The sequence below is a fragment of the Siniperca chuatsi genome, linkage group LG12 (assembly GCF_020085105.1).
Source record: "Siniperca chuatsi isolate FFG_IHB_CAS linkage group LG12, ASM2008510v1, whole genome shotgun sequence".
Lineage (NCBI taxonomy): Eukaryota > Metazoa > Chordata > Actinopteri > Centrarchiformes > Sinipercidae > Siniperca > Siniperca chuatsi.
The window spans coordinates 26,922,075-26,943,816 of NC_058053.1; the positions used below are offsets into that span (position 1 = coordinate 26,922,075).

Consider the following 21,742-nt stretch of genomic DNA (forward strand, 5'->3'; position numbering starts at 1 on the left):
GTGTTTGTGCACATGGAAGTGCGCGTGTGTTGGTGTGCATGCATGTGAATGTGCGTGATGGGCTTAATGCGAGTCTGATGGAGTCATGGCTAATCTATGAAGTCTAAACAGATCTCTGAGAACAAGAGGGGGAAAGTTTCTGTTTACTGGCTGCGTGCCTTTCTTTTCTCATGACAACAAATCCTAAACCTGGAAGCACACAGACACACACACATCACAGAGCACCTGCGTTCAGATGTTTTTCTCAGAACTGTTCCCCCAGAGCTGCACTTTCTGGCCCTACAGTTCACTCTGAAGAAGCTTTTAGTAATTGATATAGCAATGTAAGTCTCATGTTTTAATTTGGTTGCTTCAATTAATTTTTATACTATTTAAAACCCTAATTTGGGATTGTTTCTGTTTCTGTATATTCTGTGTATTTCCCTATTCAAAACTGAAAGGTTTGATGTATAAATGAACAAGACTAAGAGTCTACGGCCATGCTAGCAGTGAAGCACAGCGCTGTTTTGAACTAGCATCAGCATTTAGACAATGCTAAAATGCTTATTTTTAGCCGGTATAATGTTTACCATGTTTTCCTATCTTAGTTTGGCATGTTAGCATGTTAACGTTTGCTAATTAGCACTAAACACAATGCAAAGCCGATAGAGATGTCATTAGTTTTGCGGATATTTGATCATAAACCAAAGTATTGGACAAATTTTAACCCGATGATGGCGCTAGATGAAAAGTTAAGGGATCACCAAAGTCAGTGGGAGTCATCTTCTGGGAACCATGAATGTCTGAACAAAATTTCACAGCAATCCATCCTGTAGTTGTTGAGATATTTCAGTCTGGACCAAAGTGGTGACTATCATTGCTATTCCTAGAGCCATGCTGCTAGCGTGGCTAAAAATCTACACCGTGGGTTTCTTAACTGAAACGAAAATATAAGCCTCGTTTAGAGACGATTCTGATATAGACAGACGGAAAACATGCCAATGTAATGAAAACCTGTCAGTCAATATGGATTGGTTCCAACTGGTGTCTTGATTTTTGCTGGATGGGCAACATTTTTGTTTAGATTTGGGTTACGGATTGTTCCTTTAACATTACAATGAGAAAACTTTCAAATGATGCAATAGACGCACGTTCTTGAAAACTACCTTGGCAAAAACTGGTGCCTACCTACCTGTTGGCAGTTAGCACTGGAGCCCATCAGCATCCCAGGAGGGCTGTAGAAAAGATGGAGCAGCCTGCTAAGTGTTCTCCCTCTGAAAGTGGAGGCCCTCTGTAACTGCACTTCTATAGAGATGAGGAGAGTTTAGCAGACTGTTTTTGGCCGCTCTTCCTCATTCCAGTGATTCCTCAGTGCCTATGGGCATTGGCACAGAGCGAGGGGTGGAGGGAGAGAGGGCTGAGGCTTAGACCCCGCTTTACAGGTCAGCCACTGCCCCAGGTGCACATGGGGAAACACTTAGCCGCTCTCTCAGTATTTCATATCTCCCTCTATCTCTGTCACAGATTTTTTCGCTTTCTTTCTTTTATCCCTTTCTTTCTCCACGAACCCCCCACCCAGCGCCGCTGTTCTCATTCCACATACAATATCACGCACATGGCTATGTTTATTTGTGCGTAAATGAGTGTTAAGATCATTAGCTACACTGTGGTCTGCACTCGCCGTATCCTCAGCGCCTGAGAAGTGCAGTTTCTCTGTGATACCCGTGTTTTATTCCTGTACTAGACGTTATTCCTTGATTCTGAGCGCATGTACTGGCTAACTGTGTTTCCCCCTGAACCGAAAACCCAGACCTGGTACACTCATCAAACATCAGTTGTCTTTGGCAGCTGCTGTGACATTACTTTACCTGGTCAAGAAAAGAGAAAGTTATTCTACACCGGCTGTAAATTACAACTATGGGACTTTTTGTAAGGCTTTTGGCTCCCAGCGGAGACCATTTTTGAGGCAAACACGGCTGTTTTTCTGTTGCACACCGGTCCTCATAAATCTCCCAAAATTATAGCCTCCTTCCATTTTTTTTATGTAGCTTAATATAAGGCTGGAAATCAATCTTCCAAATGAAGACTGAATATGCCTGTGCACCATCAGTCAGTCCACAGCTTTGTACCTCTCACTGATAATACCAGCCGGCTTGAAATCGGCTCTCCTGCACTGAAGGAAAGAACAGAGAGCTCTAGTTGAAAACTGACTGAGAGAAATATTTAACTCTTCAGGTAGGCGACCAGAGTTTTACTCTCAGCCCAAATTCTTGTACAGCAGAGCAAAGATAAACTGGCCGGTGTTAGGACACCGTGCCCATAGGCCAGCGAGAGTGCGACTCAGGTGTGACTGAGCTGTGATGTGACCCTGCCCTGCTAATCCCGTTGCTGATGAGGAGATGACTCATGTCACGTCAAGTCCAGTCACATCTCAGCTGCTGGCGCTCATGGGGACAGCATGTCGGACTGCCTGCAGCCAAGGTGGGACTTGATCAAGACAGGAACAACTGCCACGTCACACTCTTAATAGTCACTGGCTTATACGCTGCTGTAACAAGGGTGCGACCTGACCTGCGGCCTAATCACCGGTGTGAACAGCCACAGGGTATGGTCCAAAATGCTAACCAGGCAGGGACGCATCACTAAGATGGACTCGTATCCAGGTTGAAATTTGAATAAACAGTGGCGGGAGTTAAGAGTTTATCATAATCTTAAAAAGCAAGTTAAGTGTCAACAGCCGTCACATAGGGACAACATTACTTTGCTCTTTATTACTGTCCATTTACCAGCTATCGCTACAGAAAGTGAAAGCGTTTTTACAAGTTGTCAGAAAGCTGCTCTTGTGGCGGTATGTCATCTCAGTATATCCCCTCCTTTTCCCTCAATATATCTTCTGTCTCCTGGCTTTTTCCCCCCGCTCTCTGCCTCTCGCCCCACCCTCCTCTCTCCGCATATGGGATTCACATTTGGCTTCGCTGAACATTTGCTTAATGTGATATTATGATACATTATCTGAAGACATTCACTCCCTGTCACCACCTCTCATGTGGACACAAGCTGAGTAAGCCAAGGAGAGGCAGTCAGATTCTGTCCAGGTGAGTTATGACCATTTAATTTGACACTGTTCGCAGTGGTGATCGTTTACAATGCCTGAAAGTGTAATCAAAATACAAACTGTGCTTACGTGGGTCTCTCGCTCTCTTTCTCTCTAGGAGCCTGTTGGTGATGTATACGTTTTCACCCTCTCCTGCTGCCGGCTGTAAATCGCCTCTGTCGAAGATGTGTGTGTGCATGTGTGAGGGAACAGAAGGTGAGAAATTTGGGGGTCAGCCGAGGTCTTTCAGGTAATTGTGCTTCTTAAACTTTTGACCCACTAAGCCCTACTTAGTGTGGTGCAGCCTGCTCCCCTTATTTCCCCCGAGAGTTTTGACTCTGCATACCAGGATGTGTGTGTGTGTATGTGTGTGTGTGTATGTGTGTGATACGATGAGTATCTGAACATGTGCTGTCAGCCTCACACAGCTCATGTTATTCTTTTTCACCTATTTTGGCACTGCAGTCAGTGTTATTCCCACACTGTTTGACTGCCCTTTTCTTATTTAATCAGGCTATAAAAAACTATTACTATTAGTTTGTCGTGTTGGCACTGGATGATGTGACTTATCCGTCTGCCTGTGTGCTGTTCTTTTCCTCTGGATTCTTTCCACACCCCCGTTAGAGGATTATACCTTCACCATCAGTGTCAGTTTTTGATATCACACTGCTCATTTTGGTGACTGAAACTGTTTAAAAAAACTGCTAACATTCCAGAAATGCCGAGAGAAGCAAAGCGAGTGATGTAATATATCGCAATAATTTGGCAGCAGTTGTGTCCAAAGCCTCAGAGAAGGTATGAGCGCTCTTGTCTCGGGGTAACAGTGATGCCTCCCTCATTATTAGCTTTCCATTCATCATAGTTTGTCCCCTTTTTATCTTCAGGGTGTCTGTGTTCATGTTGAGCCATGTGAGAATGATGGATGAGGTCGTTACAGTTTGGAGCTACTCTGTGCTGCGCTCTAAGGCACGGCACCATCATATCATTGTTTACAGATGAAGACAAATAATCCAAAATGAAATACCCACCAAGTGACTCGTACTAACTATTGACCCACTGGGTCCTGTATATTTTTTAAAAGGGAGTGATGAATGCATTGCTTTTTTTTACTCAAATTCATTTATAGTGTTTGAGAAATTACATCCTCATTTGGTTATAATTAACATTATAAGTAACATTGCAAAACTTTCATGATGAGTGAAGTTGAACGTGCTTTGTGCTGTTTTTTTCTTTTCTTTTGATGACACACTCAACATATATATAACTTTAACTTTGCCTGCAGGTGGAGGATATCCCAGCATCACAATCTCAACTGCATTAACTGCACTTACAACACAGATGTCCCCATCAAGAGAAGATTGCTGAGGTGAGTTATTTACCTCCTCTTCTTTTGATCACTTCCTCCCCCTCACCCACTCCACCTGCACACCCACACCCCTCATGTCATAGGAGAAAGCGCGTGAAGAGGAAGGCCACAGGGGCCAGTTGTTTTTAAATAAACTAAATCTGCTAACAGTTTTATAACCCTGACCTCGTAAAACTGGCTGCAGCTTTTGGTCAGCTCTCTCCTGATGGGGCGAGCAGAGCCGTCCAGGGCTGGAATTCCCATTTGCCGCTGTGGAGCGTGTCGGTGCGTCAGCTGGTGTGAGAGAGAGAGAGAGAGGGAAAGAGAGAGAGAGAGAAAGGGCGTATGATATACGATTGCTGTGTCACGATCCACATGTGACGACAGTCCTCACAGGGAGAGCATCCAGGCTGCTCCCTTCTTTCTGGTGATTTCCCTGTTAAAGAAAAAGTGAGAGAGTGTGACTGTGGGACAGAAAAGAGAGAGAGAGAGAGACAGAAGAGGTGAGACAGAGTTAGGAGAAAATAGCACTCAGACAATCGGTGTGTGAGAGAGAGGTAGAAACAGGAGGAGAGAGGAGCTGGCTGGGAAACAATAGTTGAACAACAACAAATCCAGTGTTGCGTGCAGGATCTCAGCCTGTCTCTGGATCCCCTTCTGCTGCCGGGCACTGAAGGTAAGACCACCAGCTGGGTGACACACCTCAGGATCAGCACACCTACAGCTACAGGGGGATCCGGTCTTCCTTTTTTTATACCCAACACGGTGAAGATATATTCCATCAAAACCTATAGTTACTTTTTGACAGGCTGTATAAGACGCTGTAATTCAGTATAAACTACTACAAACTGGATGTGAGATAATGTGATGCATGTTGGTTTTACATTTATGCATTTTCTCATAGCTGTACGTGCATGATACATGGTCATACTCACAGAGTTTTAGTTAAACTATTGCTCACTTTTTCTCTGTTGAGCATTCCTAAGCTCAGGTGCGTATTCCTCTTTTATTGCAGATATTTTCAGCTCCGCATGTGTCCAGAAACTGCAAGTGGTTGTGATTAGGAGACAGTGTGACATGATGTGTAATAGGAGGAAACATGTTTGTTTTGGCACTGGTGGATTCGCTAATCAGGCACTGACAGCGAGGCTGGAAGGATAGTGGAACTCGCAGAGCTTGTAGGGAGTGTGTGTGCCGGAGCATGAGGTTAATAGCGGTGTGAATAACTTCGGATATGTATGGATATGTGTTTTACAGGTGTGTGCATTTATGTCCGTGAGTGTTTTGATTGACTTGGCCCGTTCTCTTGGCCCCCGAGGCTGCTGGCTTATGCTAGAAGGAGATGATGACAGATATAATAGACTCTGTGGTAGGTAGGAGGAGGAGGAGACGAGCTACCACTTCCATCTAACTGAGAAGGAGAGGCGTGCGTGTGAGAAAGACAGAGGGAGAAGGTGTTTAAAAGAAAAATGAAGTGACTACAAAAGACTGGGGGATAATGAGGGGGGAAGAGAAAAAGACCAAGTGGGAGGAACAACATCTGAGAAAGAGACAGGAACAGTGAACCCTTCGGAGGACCGGCAGTGCCAGAGAAGGACACAATAAATAGGAGAAACAGAATGAAACTGAGATGTGTGAGAGGGGGAGAGAGAAAGAGGGCTGGAGGAGGTGAGAGTGACAGAGACTCTGACACAGGAGGAAGAAAGAGAGAAAGCGATGGAGTCTGTGTGATGCAAACATCCCTCCAGACATCCCTCTCCACTTCCAGTGACACCAGATGAGAAACAGTTTGTACAGTAAGAAAATGTCTGCGTTTTTTTCTCTGCACCAATTGAGTCCGCATCCTCACCTCAAACTAAAACTCACCTTTGAACTGTTTGGAGAAGAGAAAGGCGAGGAAGAGGAGCAGGAGGTGCGTTTGAAAGATCGCACATTCAGCCAGGTGCAGATAGACAGCAATGCTCTGGCAGGGCAGTGCTTGGTTGGTTTTGTGTCTGCGCTCTCATGTTTCATATTCTCACACATGCACGCAAACACACACACTCACACACACACACACACACACACACACACACAGGGGCCCATTGTCAGTGTATTTATTTGGACAGTGTTGAAGCTCCGATAGGCAGTTCACAATGTCTCACGGCCGCAGGAATGTGCTTCTGACAAATGGATGCTGTGCACGAACCGCAGGCCACCGAGAAGATCCTTAACACCGCCCTGCCAGACAAGCTTGTGACAGATCTCTGCTGCCCAAAGAAACCTGGTCCAATGCGATAAAACAAACACGCCTACAACTCCTTCGCTCGCTCTTTTCGCGAGCGCCTTAGGCTCGGAGCTGAATGGAGGATTGATCTAGTTTCATGCACTGGTTTTAGCCCGCAGCTCGCCGCGTTCCCAGAGTTTCTTTCTGATGAGGATGGAGAGAACAGAGAAGGCAGATTTAAGATTTGACATGCACGTGTGTTGACCCAGCAAGATTAGGGGTTCTGTTTTCTGTCCTGTTCTATCAAAGCAAATGTAACACCACACTCTGAGCAGCTCCCGCATTATGGTACACTGAACAACAGCCAGAAAGAAACAGAAATCTGAGAATATTCATACGTATATGTCCTCTGTGTCTTCACTCTCGGTCTCTCCACTGTTTCTGAGAAGCCTAAATTGTAAAGCTAACAAAAGCTTAGCTCCGGCTCACATGGCTGCCTGTCATTGGCTGTACACTGCTCTCAAATCCGCACTGTTTGTCTTATCTTTACTTGGGGGGGATATATTTAGTGAGGAGCTTAGCTTTTAGGAGGTTGGCGCGTGGGGAGGGTAAGAGAGGGTGAGTGTGTGTGTGTGTGAGAGAGAGAGGAAAGAGTAAGTCTGTGTGTGCATTTCAGGAGCTGGCGTCAGTAGACAGTGGAAGAGCTTGGCACTCTGCATGCCAAACTGTGTGTGTGTGTGTGTGTGTGTGTGTGTGCATATACTGTATATGTGTGTGTGTGGCTGGAGGACAGGTCTGTCCCCCCCTCTCACTCCAGTCAGGAATCTGCCCTTTAGTTTATTAAAAGCTGGTGAAACAATGGGAGGAGGGGGAGGTGAGCACGGTGAAGCACTGGAGCAAATCCGAAAAGAGTGTGATGATGTAGTTGGAAAGAAGAAGAGAGGGAGGGATAGAGATAGGGAGAGGTATTCATGATGGCTCAAAAAATTACACTTCCCCCACTCTACCTGTCATTTCTCCCTAATTCCCCCTCCTCTGGTGTCCTTTGATGCACCTGTTTTCTGTGCGTGGCAGCGGCGGCTTTATAACTGAGCTGCCCATTGCCACCGCAGACAGACCAGTCCCTGGGCAACAACTGTGCGCTCAGCTGCCGGCTGGCCTGGGTGATAAAGCGGAGGATCCCTCTGAAGATCTGGCTCCTCAGCCCGGCCCATGTGCCATCACACATCAGCATCCCGGCAATGTTTAGACCCCCAGAGCAGCAGCGCAACGGCCACGAGGACACCACCCCGCACAGACCACCACCCCGTGTGTCCTGTATTTACATATGTGTGCGGGTTTGCGTGTGTGAGAACAAAAACCCCATAAGTAAGGTGGGCAGGGGATATTTATACATGCACCCCGCTGCTAAGAACAAAACGTGGCAACGTGGACTGAGAAATTCTGTTCTACACAACATATGGCTTGAACAGTTGGGAGGCTTCATGGTGCCACTTTTCATAACAGATTTTGAGATAATGTCATTGTTTCACTTTTACTTCTCGAACAAAAGTCTTTTTCTTGCACCTCAGATCTTTTGGGCATTGCTCCAGTGTGTTAGTGTATTTTCATTACTAAGGTGAGAAGCCATAACGGCTGCTACTACCAATTATTTAAATTATTCATTAATCATCCAGGTATTATTATTATAATTAATCATTTGGTTTAGAAATTGTCAAAAATAATGAATATTCCCCATATCATAACTGTCCAGTCCGATGGGAGGTCTCCAAATTCTTTGTTTTGTCTGACCAAAGGTCTAAACATCTGAAGATGTTCAATTTACAAGAAAATCCTGACGTTTGGGGATAAATTACTTAAACATTTAATTTGTTATCACAATTGTTGTCAATTAATCTAATGTTGATCGACGTATTGATGAATAGACTAATTATTTCAGCACTAGGAGCACCACAATTATTTACTTCGCTTTCACTGTTTTGTAAATGTCTTTCTGAGATGAGTGGAAGAAGTATATAGATGCATTCCTTAAGTTAAAGTACAATACTATAAAATTACTCCATTAAGGAAAAGTCCTACATTCAAAATTTTACTTGAGTAAAAGTACAGAAGTGTTACCAGTGAAAAGTACTTAAAGTATCAAAAATAAATATCCTCATTATGCAGGAGAATGACCCTTGTCAGTGTTATATTACTCTATATCATAAAATGTAAAATTATGTAAAACCTTTATCTGCAAAGATACTAATAACTATAGCTGTCCAATAATTGTAGTTGAGTAAAAATACAACATTTCCCTCTGAACTGTTGTGAGGAAGAAGTATAAAGTAGCATAAAGTCAAAATACCTCAAAAATTTTAATTAACTACATTAAATGGACTTAGTTACATTCCACCACTGTACCTCAGTCAGTGTGTGTGTGTGTGTGTGTGTGTGTGTGTGTGTGTGGGACGCATCTTTCCCACCGTAGCCTCTAAGAGAGACATCACAGTAACACTCCTTAAGCTTGGACTCACCATCTCATAACTCCCAAAGTCCTAAAGCTCCAAACCAGAGGGATTGTGGTATGTAAGGAGGGATTGTATTGTGGTTATGTGGTTTGGCTCCCCAGATATCCTTAACCCAGACTGGATCCATTTGCAGATACTGGGCCCTTCTTAAACGATCTGCCCCTCAGCGATGCTGCTGAAGCTGTATCTACAAAAATTAGGTGGAATTTAATTTGATTTGCTCTATGAAATATAATAGGTCTTTTAATAAGCAGTAAATGCTGATCTAGAGATAGGTCTCCACATTTAATATGTGTGTAGTTACACATAATGCATGCTGTTTAATAATTTCATCTGCCTGTGGGCCTCCAGCTTTGGCTCGCTAATTAGTTTTTGAGTACCGGGAATTCCACATTGGTCAGAGGAAAAGAGAACGGTTAAGATTTTTGGGTTGTTACAGTTTGTTTCAGAATTTGTTTAAGAAAAAGCTGAGCCAATGGACAGACTCCACTGATGCCAATTACCTGGGAGGCCAAACAGGGTAGCTGAAACAACTGACCGTTTGCTAAACCCCTGCCCCGAACTGCTCTTGTGCAACAGTAAAATGGCATGGCACGCCTGTGCTGTCAAGTTTTGTATTTCTCCACTTGCTGAAGTGTTGTGCATGGGGCTGTAGTAAGAGCAATACTGTGCATTTAAAAGGTTTGGAGGGGTTTTTTTTACCTATCCTAAAACGAAAAACTCAAGAGCAAAGGTGTTTATCTGCTCTAACGTCAAATGCAATCGTTAGCGCTATCCGGCTAACTAGCTTACTGTCTTATGCAGTAGTAACCGATCGTTATTTCCAAGGCCAAGCAGCACAGCAGTGACTATCTACATTAGTTTGTGGGGTTACAAGTTACATTCACGACTAGCATCCCCACCGTGTAGTGTTTCCACACCGTGTGGAAACAAAGCCATCAAAGTTCAGGTTAATATTAGCATCATAATTAACTCATTGAGTATGTATGAAAGCTAAGCAGCCAACCGGGGTTGTGTTAGAAAGAAACAACAGTCTGAACTTACATTATTATCAAACTTTTAATTCTAGGACTAACTAGCTCTACACTGCAGCACAAGAACAGTGCTGTTTCTTTATTTAGCATTTTGTCTTCTACATGCTCATCAGCTGGTGAGGACGGTGACGTTTTGCCTGGGACATGCAGCTTTGGCCTCAGTCGTTTAGCCACCCATAAACCCATAGTTTAAAAAATTAGAATGAAGTTTTACTGGTAAATCTGCCACATATTAAACTGCATATGTGCCGTGGAAGAGCGGAAAATTACCGATTAAAAAGAATACGCTTTAGTTGCAGCCCTCATTGGATCTTGTCTCTTTTGGTCCAGGGTCTTGGGTTTTTATGACATTTCCTCAGAAAAATCACAGCAGCAAGTCCTCAACTGCCCCATCCTTCCCCTCTGATAATCAAGCCACCACTTTGGACCGCTTCTGTTGGACGCACTACGAACATGGGAAGGTTGCTAATTTCTGGATGTCTCCCCACTCTCCAGGCTTCCGCACAACAGAGCCCCCCCGTCTCACTGGACCAGAGTTAATGGTGTAGCCACTGTTTTCTAGTGTTTCACCACATGCACAGTATTCATTCTCCACTGAGCCCTGAGCATGGATTGGTGACACTGATGTCATGAACTGAGAACCCATACTTGAGCCATTTAGGCTTGATGTACCTAAAAGGTTAACCATGACCTCGCTCTTCTTGTCCCAGACTGCATACTATTCCTCAAACTCAAATGTATCTGTATGCATTTTAACAGCGATAAGGTGGCTTTCCGTTCCAAAAAGCCTCGCCTTCCAAATGGAAAATTTGACTTTCTTGGTGGAGCTTTACTGGATGGAGCCTGGCCTTGCAGCAGTTTTTCTACAATAGTCATCAAGCGAAGCTGTTTACTTTAAATGAGCTGAAATTTCAGCTCTGCTGCCAACATAGCTGCTTTTTTTAAATGCAAACAATAAGGACCCAAGGTGACATAGTGCATTTTGATCCAACACTCCTCCCAGAGATAACCACTGTACAGTAGATCAGACCTAAGCGTTAACAACAGCGGGGTACAAATGCTTGATCTGTCTTGGGGGAGGACGTGATGGAAGCAGGAACATGGAGAGACAGGTTTGGAGAGGATACCAATAGAGGAAGAAGGGCGAACTTTAAAGTGGAACACAATGGGGATTTGTTTTTGTAATTATATCAGAAAGACAAGCTCAGTTTGAGTGGATGATAGGGGTCGATTCCAAACAATAGATCCAGGAAAGATATAGATCATAACAGTTTTGGGTTCACCGGTAATTATACTTGGACGAGATGGGGGAGGGGGGGACTGGACAGTAGGATCCAGCTGCTGTTTGTGAACACCCAGGGCTCTATAAATCTGAGTCCAGGGCAGGTATGGGTGAGCTGGGGGAGAGGAGGCCACACTGCCCTTACCCTGCCCCAAACCTCCTGACCTTATTTACTTCTGCTTCAGCATACAGTACAGACAGGCAAGGAGGCAGCCAGGCATCACACACATGGATTAGCGCTCAGTTTGCATGCTCACAGTGCAGCAATGAACTCACTCACACAGATACTATCTCCATATACTGTCCTAAAAGCCCCGATCACCTGTGCCAGCTGCCATTCGTAGCTATGTATTGATATCACCAGCTTTCAAAGCTTAAGCATGAGTCGCCAAAAGAGGCAGTAATTATGATGTGTAGTCACCTTGCAGTGAGGGATGTCCCTGTTTGCATAGTAATGCAGTTAGAGCAGGGCTGCCTCAGCTGGCTGCATAACAGGCAGATGACAATCGATAGAAAATCATCTCTTTGCTGCACATAAAAAGGTAATACGGAGGGAATGTCTGGCTGCTCGGCTAATTGTTAATCAGAGAGGACAGAGCTGGCTGTAGAACGAAATGACAACATTTGCGGTAAAATAACGTTTATTTGGCTTGTCCTGGTATTTACTGGGTGGATCGCGCCTGTCATTATCTTTGTTTGTTTTGCTTCACAGTGGGGCCAGGACCTGTTGTCTGTTTAACAAAAACACATGTTCTAGGGGGGATTTGTGATATACGAGCAAATACCGAGGATGTTTTTCTTGTGTGACCATAAATACAGTTACATTGTCGTGTTTGATCTGAACTGATTTAACATGTTTTCATTTTATAAATTCCAAACCTATAGGACCCCAAAATTCCCAAATTCACCGCATGTGCAAAACTCCAAGTACAATATCACTTAAACCTGCAATTATTGAATTTTTGGCCAAACCTGCTGTGAACACAACACTGACAAATTATCACCTTTTAAGTTGACAAGGCAAACTCGTTAGCAAACATTTGCGTATTTACACATCCAACAAACATGCAGCAACATTAGCTTAAGTAGTCTTGTCTATAGCCACCTGGCGAATGTAAGTCCAATATTCACCCTCTTTTTAGCCCTGTTTTTGGTCTCCACCAACTCCTGCAGGAAATATCTGACTCTTAAGCTTTACGCTTTACACTTTACGCTAACTAACAGCTTTTTCTAAAAGCAGCCTGCTGCACCTGAAACCGACGCTATGAGAGCGGTGAGAGTGAACCAAAACTGTCAAGTTGTGGGCCGTTAAACCAAAACAATAAACTGAAAGAAGCTGAAACTCACTGTAGAGCTGAGGGCAACGATAGAGTTTAGTAATTATCTGGGTTCATTACTATGAGTGACTCATTTCACATTACACACAGACATTTGATCAGTTGTTATTATAAGAACATTGATCATAGCGGTTCTTGCAGTAATAGCTCATCTTGTTGGCCCTGTGCAAAAACTTTGTTTAAATTAGTTGGGTTTATAATGTGCTCACATGGTGCACATTCCTAAATAAAATCGTGTACCACAGACTGAACTGACATGCAGAAAACCAGGGGCCAGTTACAGTACTCTTCTGTTTTAGGAGTACCGGTTGTTCTCTGGGCCTCTGGGCACGTAATGAAGCTGCCATGTGTAGTCTGCTGTGTAGACTGTGCTTATTGGGAACTTGGAGGCCACAGGGCACATGCACAATGGTGGTAGGTGGGGGTTCTGGGGGGTCGATGGGGGCCCAACAGCTGATTTTTCCCCCGGTGCCCCCTAACAGTTTAATCCAGCCATGCCTCCATGTGGAGCTTCAAAGAGGTGGTGGTAAACATGTAGATATCTTTTAAAAACTATCCAAACCTGCATGAGTCTTATCTTTATTGCATGCCTCTACTTCATTCTGTCTTCTGTCAAACCTCATATTGATTTAATCCGATAAATGATCCTATAGCCTGCACTCAGGCTCTATCCTAAATGACTTGAGTGTGTAATGCCTAAGACAAGCGCACTAATGACGCTGATAGTGATGCCAGCAGCAGAGATGGGGATAACAGTCACCACTGTAACCCTCGGCCAGGTACGGCTGGCAGGGCTGGAGGTGCTGATGGGTGCTGGCTGTATAAGGCAGCCTGCTGCTCCGAGAAGACCGGGCCGTCTGCTATGTAAACCCTGCAGCACATGTTCGACAGGCCAACAAAACATCTCGGGGAGTATTTATTTTAACAGGCCAAATGATACTTCTATTTCTCTTAAGAGGAATGTTAAGTTTAAATGATTCCCCTTAGAAAGAAAAACATCAGGGTTGGAATGGGGGGCGGGGGGTTGGGCAGGGGGGAGCGAACTTGTTGCATTCTGTGATTTCAGTTCACAATGAGGAAATCAGTGTGGAGTCGTGCAGCGATGAAGATGGATGCTAAAGAGGGAGCTCTGATGCAGAATTTAGTTCATTTCCACTGCTTTAACTATGCTAAACACTCCTCCTCGACAGTGTAGTTTCTTATGCTCATGTACAGGAAGACACATACAACGCTTCCTAACTTAGCCTAGTTAAAACGTAAGTGTTCACTAAATGGATATTATTAAAACAGAACACACTTACATGTCACTAAATATTTACACTGTTACGTAGTTAACTGTACCAACTGACAAAGCTCTTGTTAGCATGCTAATATCCGATCCATTTAGAGTAAGGAGTAATATGGAATACGGTCGACACATCTGGCCCTTGATCACTTGATCAAAATAGTTTAATAATGATGTAACCTGGAAAGATTTTAAATTGCATCTCAGAGAAATAACACAAATACCTCAAATTACAAAACAGTACGCTAATTACATCAGACTAAATGACCAAAAAAATGTCAGCTAGGTTAGCATAATCTGATACTTCCTGATCTAAACTGCATGAATATTAACTGTGAAAAACACATATTTCTCCATGTATGCACTTCCAAACAAAACGAAGTAATACCTACATTTACAAAGGATTGTCACTTTAGTTACAGTGTTTTGCCTCCTTAAAATTGTTTTTGGAAGTTATGCTGCAGGTTGTGTTGCTACAGTGACCTACGTCCTGTTTACATTTACATTTGGACATTACTACAGTTACAATTTACACAATTTACAGCCACGGCACAGCTACAGCAGCTACATGCATAAGCTCCATAGTTTCACCTTAACCCCTTAATGCACAAGTATAAATAAAGCTTAAGAACTCGATGCACAAACTAATTATTGAATTTACGAGTAGCTAGTGCAAACCAATCCAGTAGTGAAGCTGCCCAAGACAAACTCCTGCATGAACATGCATTTACAGACACGTCACCATAAAAAGCCTTGAACACATATTTCTATGAAGACCAGGTTAACAGTAATAATAATATAAAAATAACTCTTGAACCTTGGTTCATTACACTCCTTTCTCACTCCTCGACCCCACATGTACACACACCTCTCCCTAATTCACAGCACATTGCCTGTTAGCAAACCTGCCAGCACCAAGCTCCCTCTTAACACAAACCCTTTTGTCAGCAGGACAATAAAACTATGAAGTTGGAAAAAGAAAAACTACATAAATACATGTGAAAATATGCTGTGGGACTGGCAGAGGGTGTGCAGTCATGAGAGGGCTTGTTGGGAGAGCGATTTGTTTTAATGAAAAAGTCATTCCTGGGGAGAGGAAAGGGCCTGGCTGCAGGCTGTTTGTGCATGGCTTAAGTTTCTCCTCTGTAATAAAAGCACCAGGACTTATGTGTCTACATGTGTGTGCAGTGCGTGGGTGTACAGGGGCGACCGCGGAATAAAGGAGATGAAGTAGGCAGCCAGGTTTGGAGACCCACACACACTCATCAAACAGTCAATCATCAAAACTGGCAAAAATATCTATGAGAAGCTGTCCGGAGGTGGCTCCATTCACTACACACACACACACACAAAGGGGAGTGTGTGATCTTTTCTACAGCACTTATTGTAATTCCCTTGGATGTACAAATGACTAATAGACAAAACATACAGCCTAAACACACAATGTTGTTTCTTCGCTTGCCTTTATCAGTTCAGGTTCCCGCTGATGCCTTCCTGTTTGTCTTCTTCTTCCAGACTGTGGTGGATCCAGACAGCGGGGGATGGAGCGGCCCGACAAAGCAACCCTCCTGCTACCTTTCTCCGTACAACTCGCTGACCTTGAACCTCCACTGTACTAGCAGGAATAATAGAGAGACAAAGACACTCCTCTCTGTGAGACCCTGAAATACAATTTGGGTGAGAGGCAGACAGAACTGTGAGAAAGATAGTAAGAAAGAGAAATAAAAGGAAACACAGGGAGACAACGTGACCTGATCCCGTGAGGATCGAGAGCCTCAGGGTGGTCCGATCATGAAACCTTCTATCTCTGTGGGCCCCCCTTCTGGCCTGCTGCTGGTCCTGATGTGCTGCCCCCTGCTGGGCTTGGTCCAGTCTGCCAGCAGCAACAAGGCTGGCGATAACGGACACCCACACCTGGGAGACAGTGACCCAGAGCGCTGCATGAGGCACCACTTTGTGGAGACCATCACACACCCGATTTATAAGTGCAACTCCAAGGTAAGGCAGAAACAGTCCCACACACACACACACACACACACACAATGCACATATGCACTGTAAGCCAATCTCCTTCATTGTGGTTACCCATTCATTTTTGGTAACAAGTTGTTTAAGGTAACAGGGCCAGTCCACCTGACAAATGAACTCATTTGTTACAAATATCAGGCAAACAATTTGTTCCAAACCGAGCCTCGGAGACGCAAAGAAAACCCCTGAGCACCGGCCAAAAAAAATCAAACACTCATTTATCTCAGACACATTTTTCTCTTTCTACCAGTATTACTCTTGTTGCCCCTCGAAAGCCTCCACCTTTTGGCCAGTCCAGTGTTTCTTTCTTTCCTTCTCTTTCTTTATCTCCATCTCTCCGTCATTTAGACGAGTCACGCTTGGTTTCTCACGGAGTGTGTGTGTGTGTGTGTGTGTGTGTGTGTGTGTGTGTGTGTGTGTGTGGTGCTGGACATGGGCCACGCTGCAGACATATTCTGCACCTCAGCTGGGACTTGGCTGAAGTGGACGTCTCCCAGGGCGCCGGCTCTCTCCTGCCTCTGCCAGGGGCTAAAGGGAGAGAAATGGGCTGAAGAAAGAAAAAGAAAAGTAGACAGATACGGAGGCGTGGGTCTCATTCTGTTTCTGTCTCTGAAGTGTCAGACAACTTACAGACAGACACTTTATGTACAGAGACTGATGATCCACTGACTCGTGCCAAACATGTGAACGCTATTGTGGAGAGGGGCTGTCAATTTTCACTCTTTTCCTTTTGCTGTGCACCAGTGCAGTTGTTCGGATAGCGTGAGTGATCAGTTCTTTGGTCTTTTTTTAATATTCTGACTCTGAGTGCACCGAGCAGGTGGCCAAACCACAGCTCAGCTCAGGCAAGGCAGGGCTGAACACACTCACAGCATGAGTTGGGCTTTCTATTACAGTACACGGAGAGCTGACGGGACGCCTGGCCGAGCGACCGTTTTACACCTCAGTGTGTACAGTTCTCACAGAGTTCACCAGCACCATGACGTGCTCAGTGTCTCTGTGCGTGCATGTATGTGGGGGGGTGTTTGTAGGGGTTGTATCTGTGTGTGGTAGAAGAGGTGGGATGAGCATGTCTCTGCGTGCTGGTAGGTTTCTTGAAGCATTCTCACCGATTGTAAATTTGCATTGGAACGTTTTCTAAAGGTTTGTGTCACAGGCAAAATATTTCATCTTTGTTTATGAGAGAAGTGATCTTTGCACACCTGTGTACAGATAGGCACGTAGGAGAATAAGTGATGAGTCAAAGTTACAAAGTCAACTCCCGCACACTGTCACCACCTGATAAATGTATTGAATAGCTATGTTTCAGTACAGTGACCATCGTCTAGCATTTCAATAACAAGTGGCAATAAGCCCATATATTTACTGTACATACTTCAAAAGCAAACTATTCTAGGGTCCAAGCTATCAGTTATATAAAGGAACGTAGAAAACAAACATTGCTGTTCAATACATTGACAGTGTGCAGGAGCTTTTATTATAACTTTATGTAGAAATCACTTTTTCTGTTAGTTTCCTATGAGGAATGTCTCAGAGCTGTAGAATATTCAGATTTTTCACAAACATCTTCAGTCAAGGTCAACTTACTTCTTCATCAGCAGATGGAGTTTGCTCAGTCGTCATGGAGATAGCTCACGACATCTTTTTTTTTTGTCAAACTACTAATTTCAAGGTGAAGAGTGAACTTTCACGCTCAACAAATTCAGAATTAGGGCTGCAACTAACAATTATTTTCACTATTTGTTAATCAATACATTTTCTAGTCAATAAAATGTCAGAAAGTAGAGCCCTAGGCGACATCCTCAAATGGCTTGTTTTGTCAGACTGACTGTTCAAAACCCAAAGATATTAAAATGAAATTTAAAAACTACATGAAACAGAGGGGGGGGGGAAGCAAATTCTCACATTTGAGAAGCTGGAAACAGAGAATGAGCTTGGCAACAAAATCATTTCTGATTAATTTTCTGTCAGTTGACTAATTGATTACTCGTTTCAGTTCTTGTCAGAACGTTTCGTTGTTGCAGTCGCACCACAGTTGTTGAACTCATCCAAAGTTGACCCGCAGTCTGAAAGGGAATTGGTTTAACTGTGTGTATTAACAGGTTTCTACAAAGCAAAAGCTCTCACCTCAACCTGCCATTAGTTGCAGGGGAAACCGAGTTTTTGTGGACGTTTATTAAAGGGGTTTTTTCAATTCACTTGTTCGTCATTTGTACTGATAACTGAATCAGGACAGTTTCAGACCCATCCAGGCCTTGAAAGTGCTCCAACTGTTGCTCATCTCACATCGTCTGTGCAGAAAAATGTTTCCCAGAAACCCTAAATGTCTGACCCTCCTCCCGCTCCAGTACTCTCCAGTTTTCTCTGCCACATCCTGCTTTGGATGCCACCACTAGTGAGTTCTTCTATATCACTGGCTTAGTAAATACACGAAGAGGTGAATTACCATCCACCACGTCAGCTTTTTTTCATCCAGCTGGTCGTGAATGAAAGGAGGAAGAAGGAAAGATGGAGGAACAGAGGAGGAACTGTCGCTGTTTGACAGCCTGATCCTCAGCTAGGACAAAGACAAATGGTCTTAAAGTGGCAACAACACTCCTGGTGTGTGTGTGTGTGTGTGTGTGTGTCACCCTGCCATGGCCCCAGACAGGCTTTTGTCAAATGGGTACATGGGTGGCAGCAGCTGACAGAAGGACATGACACAGGAGTCTGTTTAGGGAGGCGACGGGAATGTAGTGACCCACCGAGGAATGCCAGCCGGACGGTCACAACACTAATCAGGCCAGAGCTTTGTATGTGCATGCCGTGTGTGTGTGTGTGTGTGTGTGTGTGTGTGTGTGTGTGTGTGTGTGTGTGTGACCTGACTGGTCAGACTTTGGGAAAGCTTGATACAGTGGTTTTGTTCCATCCGCAAGTATCAGTGCCACATAGATCACTCGGGATGAAAAGAGCGGACTTCAAATGTAGACCTTGTACGAGCGGCTGTGTGTGACCCTGAGCTCTGCAGCAGGTGTAGGAGTGCGTGACTCGTGTCGTTGCTATCTCTCAGTTTGCAGGTGCAAGGCCAAGGCTGAGAGACTTGGGACACATTCTGAGCCCAGACAGACGGCTCACTTTTAGACCAGACTCAAACACTGCTTCATTGTACCCAGAGACCCCTTTTCTCACCCCTGACAGATCCTGAAGGTCATGAAAAACCTGTGTGAATGACTTATCTGTACTTTCTTAACTTGTGCGTTTTTCTGCATGCTGTGTTCCAGATGGTGTTGCTGGCGCGCTGCGAGGGCCACTGCAGCCACACGACCCGCTCCGACCCCCTCATCTCCTTCAGCTCGGTGCTCAAACAGCCCTTCAAGAGCACCTGCTCCTGCTGCCGGCCGCACACCTCCAAGCTGAAGGCGGTGAGGCTGCGCTGCGCCGGCGGGACTCGCATTACAGCCACTTACAGATACATCTTAGCCTGCAACTGTGAGGAGTGCAGCTGAGCAGGGAGCAGCCCCCTCCCAAACCCTCAAGACTCTCTAGACCCAGGATCCTCTTGGCCTTGGGCCTTACTCTAAAGCTATCCAGCGCGTTTTGGTTGATTATTGGATCAGAAAATTGCCCCAGAGGACAGCGGCTCAAGATGCTTGTTGTTATCTTGGGAGTGATAGTTTGGAGCAACTCTCACACAGGCCTTAAAATTGACCTGCAGCCCTTGGGACCCAGACAGAACATACTATACCCTCTCCATTTTGTGTATTCAATCAGTACAAATCATACGAAGCATATTTCTCCAGCACACAAGGCCAGACACCACAAACTGCTGCTCCCATGGGCCGGATGGAGACCCTCCTCGCTGCAGAGACGCACCGCACTCATTACAGGCCTCCGTAATTCATAACACACATGCTCACGAACCACAGTATGAGAGCTCATTACAAATATCTGTAACAGCTTTCTGCCTGCTCCATAAAAAACCCCACCACGCATTTGACAACAAAACAACACGCCTCATTAAAAAGCAGCATGGGAAAGGACGAGGCTCGATGAGAACGAGCGGGTCCACATGTGCCCAGACATGTGGTGGATCTATAGAGCAGCACCTGCGCCATGCTTATCCACCCCTTAACATTTTACACACTCCCGGCAGACTTTCATCTAGCGGTGTAAAACATGACCGATGCTGACAGGAGAGCTCATCAGGCGAACAATAAAAGGGAAGTGGCGGTGTAAGAGGAGTTCTGAGGATGAACGAAGACCACGGGTAAAGGTTGAGCCAGCGTCTGGGTGGTGGTGTGGACTGTCGAGAGACTGCCAAGGCTATCAGTGTTCATTTTAAATGTAATCTATTCCATTTGAATCTTTGTGATGTTCCTGTCAACATTATTGAAACTGTAGCTACTATCATGCCGGATTTATGAAACTTATGAAACCGCTTCTGCCTGTTGCGTATTGTTACTAATGATGTCCAATGTTTTGACTTGGTGGAAACGCTCTTGTCCAAACAGTGCTATGGTTGCTCTGCATACGTCTGTAAAGCCTGCATACTATTTCCTCATAGTCCACCATGATGAATACAGAACTTCACACTCACATAGGATTGATTCAGTGTGTGTGCCAGGCTCAAACGTCATTAGCCATCAGTACTTGTGGTCAATTTATCTCAATTAAAAAATGAACAGCTCAGTCCCGTTGTACCAATTGTGGTTTCTTCTATCATAAAAACTCCAATTTTCTTACACGGCAAAAATTTCAGTGCGTGCGTTTTGAACTCGAACAAACTAATGGAGAGTTTTATGGAAGCAAAAAGGGCCATAATCATTTTGATTTTATTAGCAACTGAATACCTTTTTTTATGATATGTAACCACTACTGAATATTTAGTGCTGAAATTTAAATACCAGAGTTTATAGCATTGAAATATTTTACTTTGAAATCCATCTATCTGACTTAAAAAACTCAATATTCATTGCTCAAATTCAGCTCAATTCAATTATGATGAAAACATTAAAGTGAGCTCAAAGAATCTGGTTGACTGGTTACATCCAGACGCCAAAACTCAAGATGAAAAATACGAACCAAGCATAATCATTCGAGCCTGGGGGAATCAATCAGACCTTCGTCCCACTGTATCAGGTTACGTCCTCTCAGTCACATGATCCAAGAAAGAAAAGTTCTGATGAAAGACTGGAAACTTCAGGCACAGAATTTTCTGAATTTGTGAAACTGAAAAAATGTTTTGGGAAATGCACCTTGAAAAACATTTCTGGAAATTTCAGAGACGGGAATTCAAACCATATTAATTCAGGTTTGCAATCAGTGGTATCAGCAGCAACGGTGTGAAATGTTTGTGACAGCAGGAACGTGGTACAGCTGTGGTACAGCTGTAGGACAGTGAGGCTGATATCAGTGAGAGTAGTTTACAACCAGCAGCGCTGGATTACAAACATCCAGCGTTTCCTGTGAACCCCTTGTGCATGTGAAGACAATATGAATCCGGCACAGGAAAGGCGGACTCCACCACTAACAATATAAACTACTATATAGAGAGATAATTACAGAATGTAAATACACTGAATGGCCGACCATAAATAGCATCAAAAATGCTGTTTGATTTCAGGAACATTTTACTTTACTTACTATAACTATTTTCTTTCTAC

The 21,742-nt window shown here is 44.2% G+C and overlaps 1 protein-coding gene across 5 annotated transcripts; it reads left to right on the top strand.

Moving 5' to 3' along the window:
- Positions 1-793: 793 nt before the first annotated feature.
- Positions 794-20,769, top strand: LOC122885326 (norrin cystine knot growth factor NDP). 5 transcript variants are annotated; one of them, XM_044216251.1, is made up of 5 exons: positions 837-3,074; positions 3,192-3,289; positions 4,356-4,439; positions 15,588-16,070; positions 19,361-20,769. In XM_044216251.1, exons 4-5 carry the CDS (start codon positions 15,864-15,866, stop codon positions 19,583-19,585), a joined length of 432 nt encoding a protein of 143 aa, XP_044072186.1. In that variant the 5' UTR covers positions 837-3,074; positions 3,192-3,289; positions 4,356-4,439; positions 15,588-15,863; the 3' UTR covers positions 19,586-20,769. The 5 variants fall into 5 exon arrangements, with proteins under 5 accessions (XP_044072189.1, XP_044072186.1, XP_044072187.1 ...); XM_044216254.1 differs by lacking the exon at positions 19,361-20,769 and having other exon boundaries at positions 794-3,074; positions 3,192-3,323; positions 15,588-15,848; XM_044216252.1 differs by having other exon boundaries at positions 837-3,323.
- The last annotated feature ends 973 nt before the right edge of the window (positions 20,770-21,742 follow it).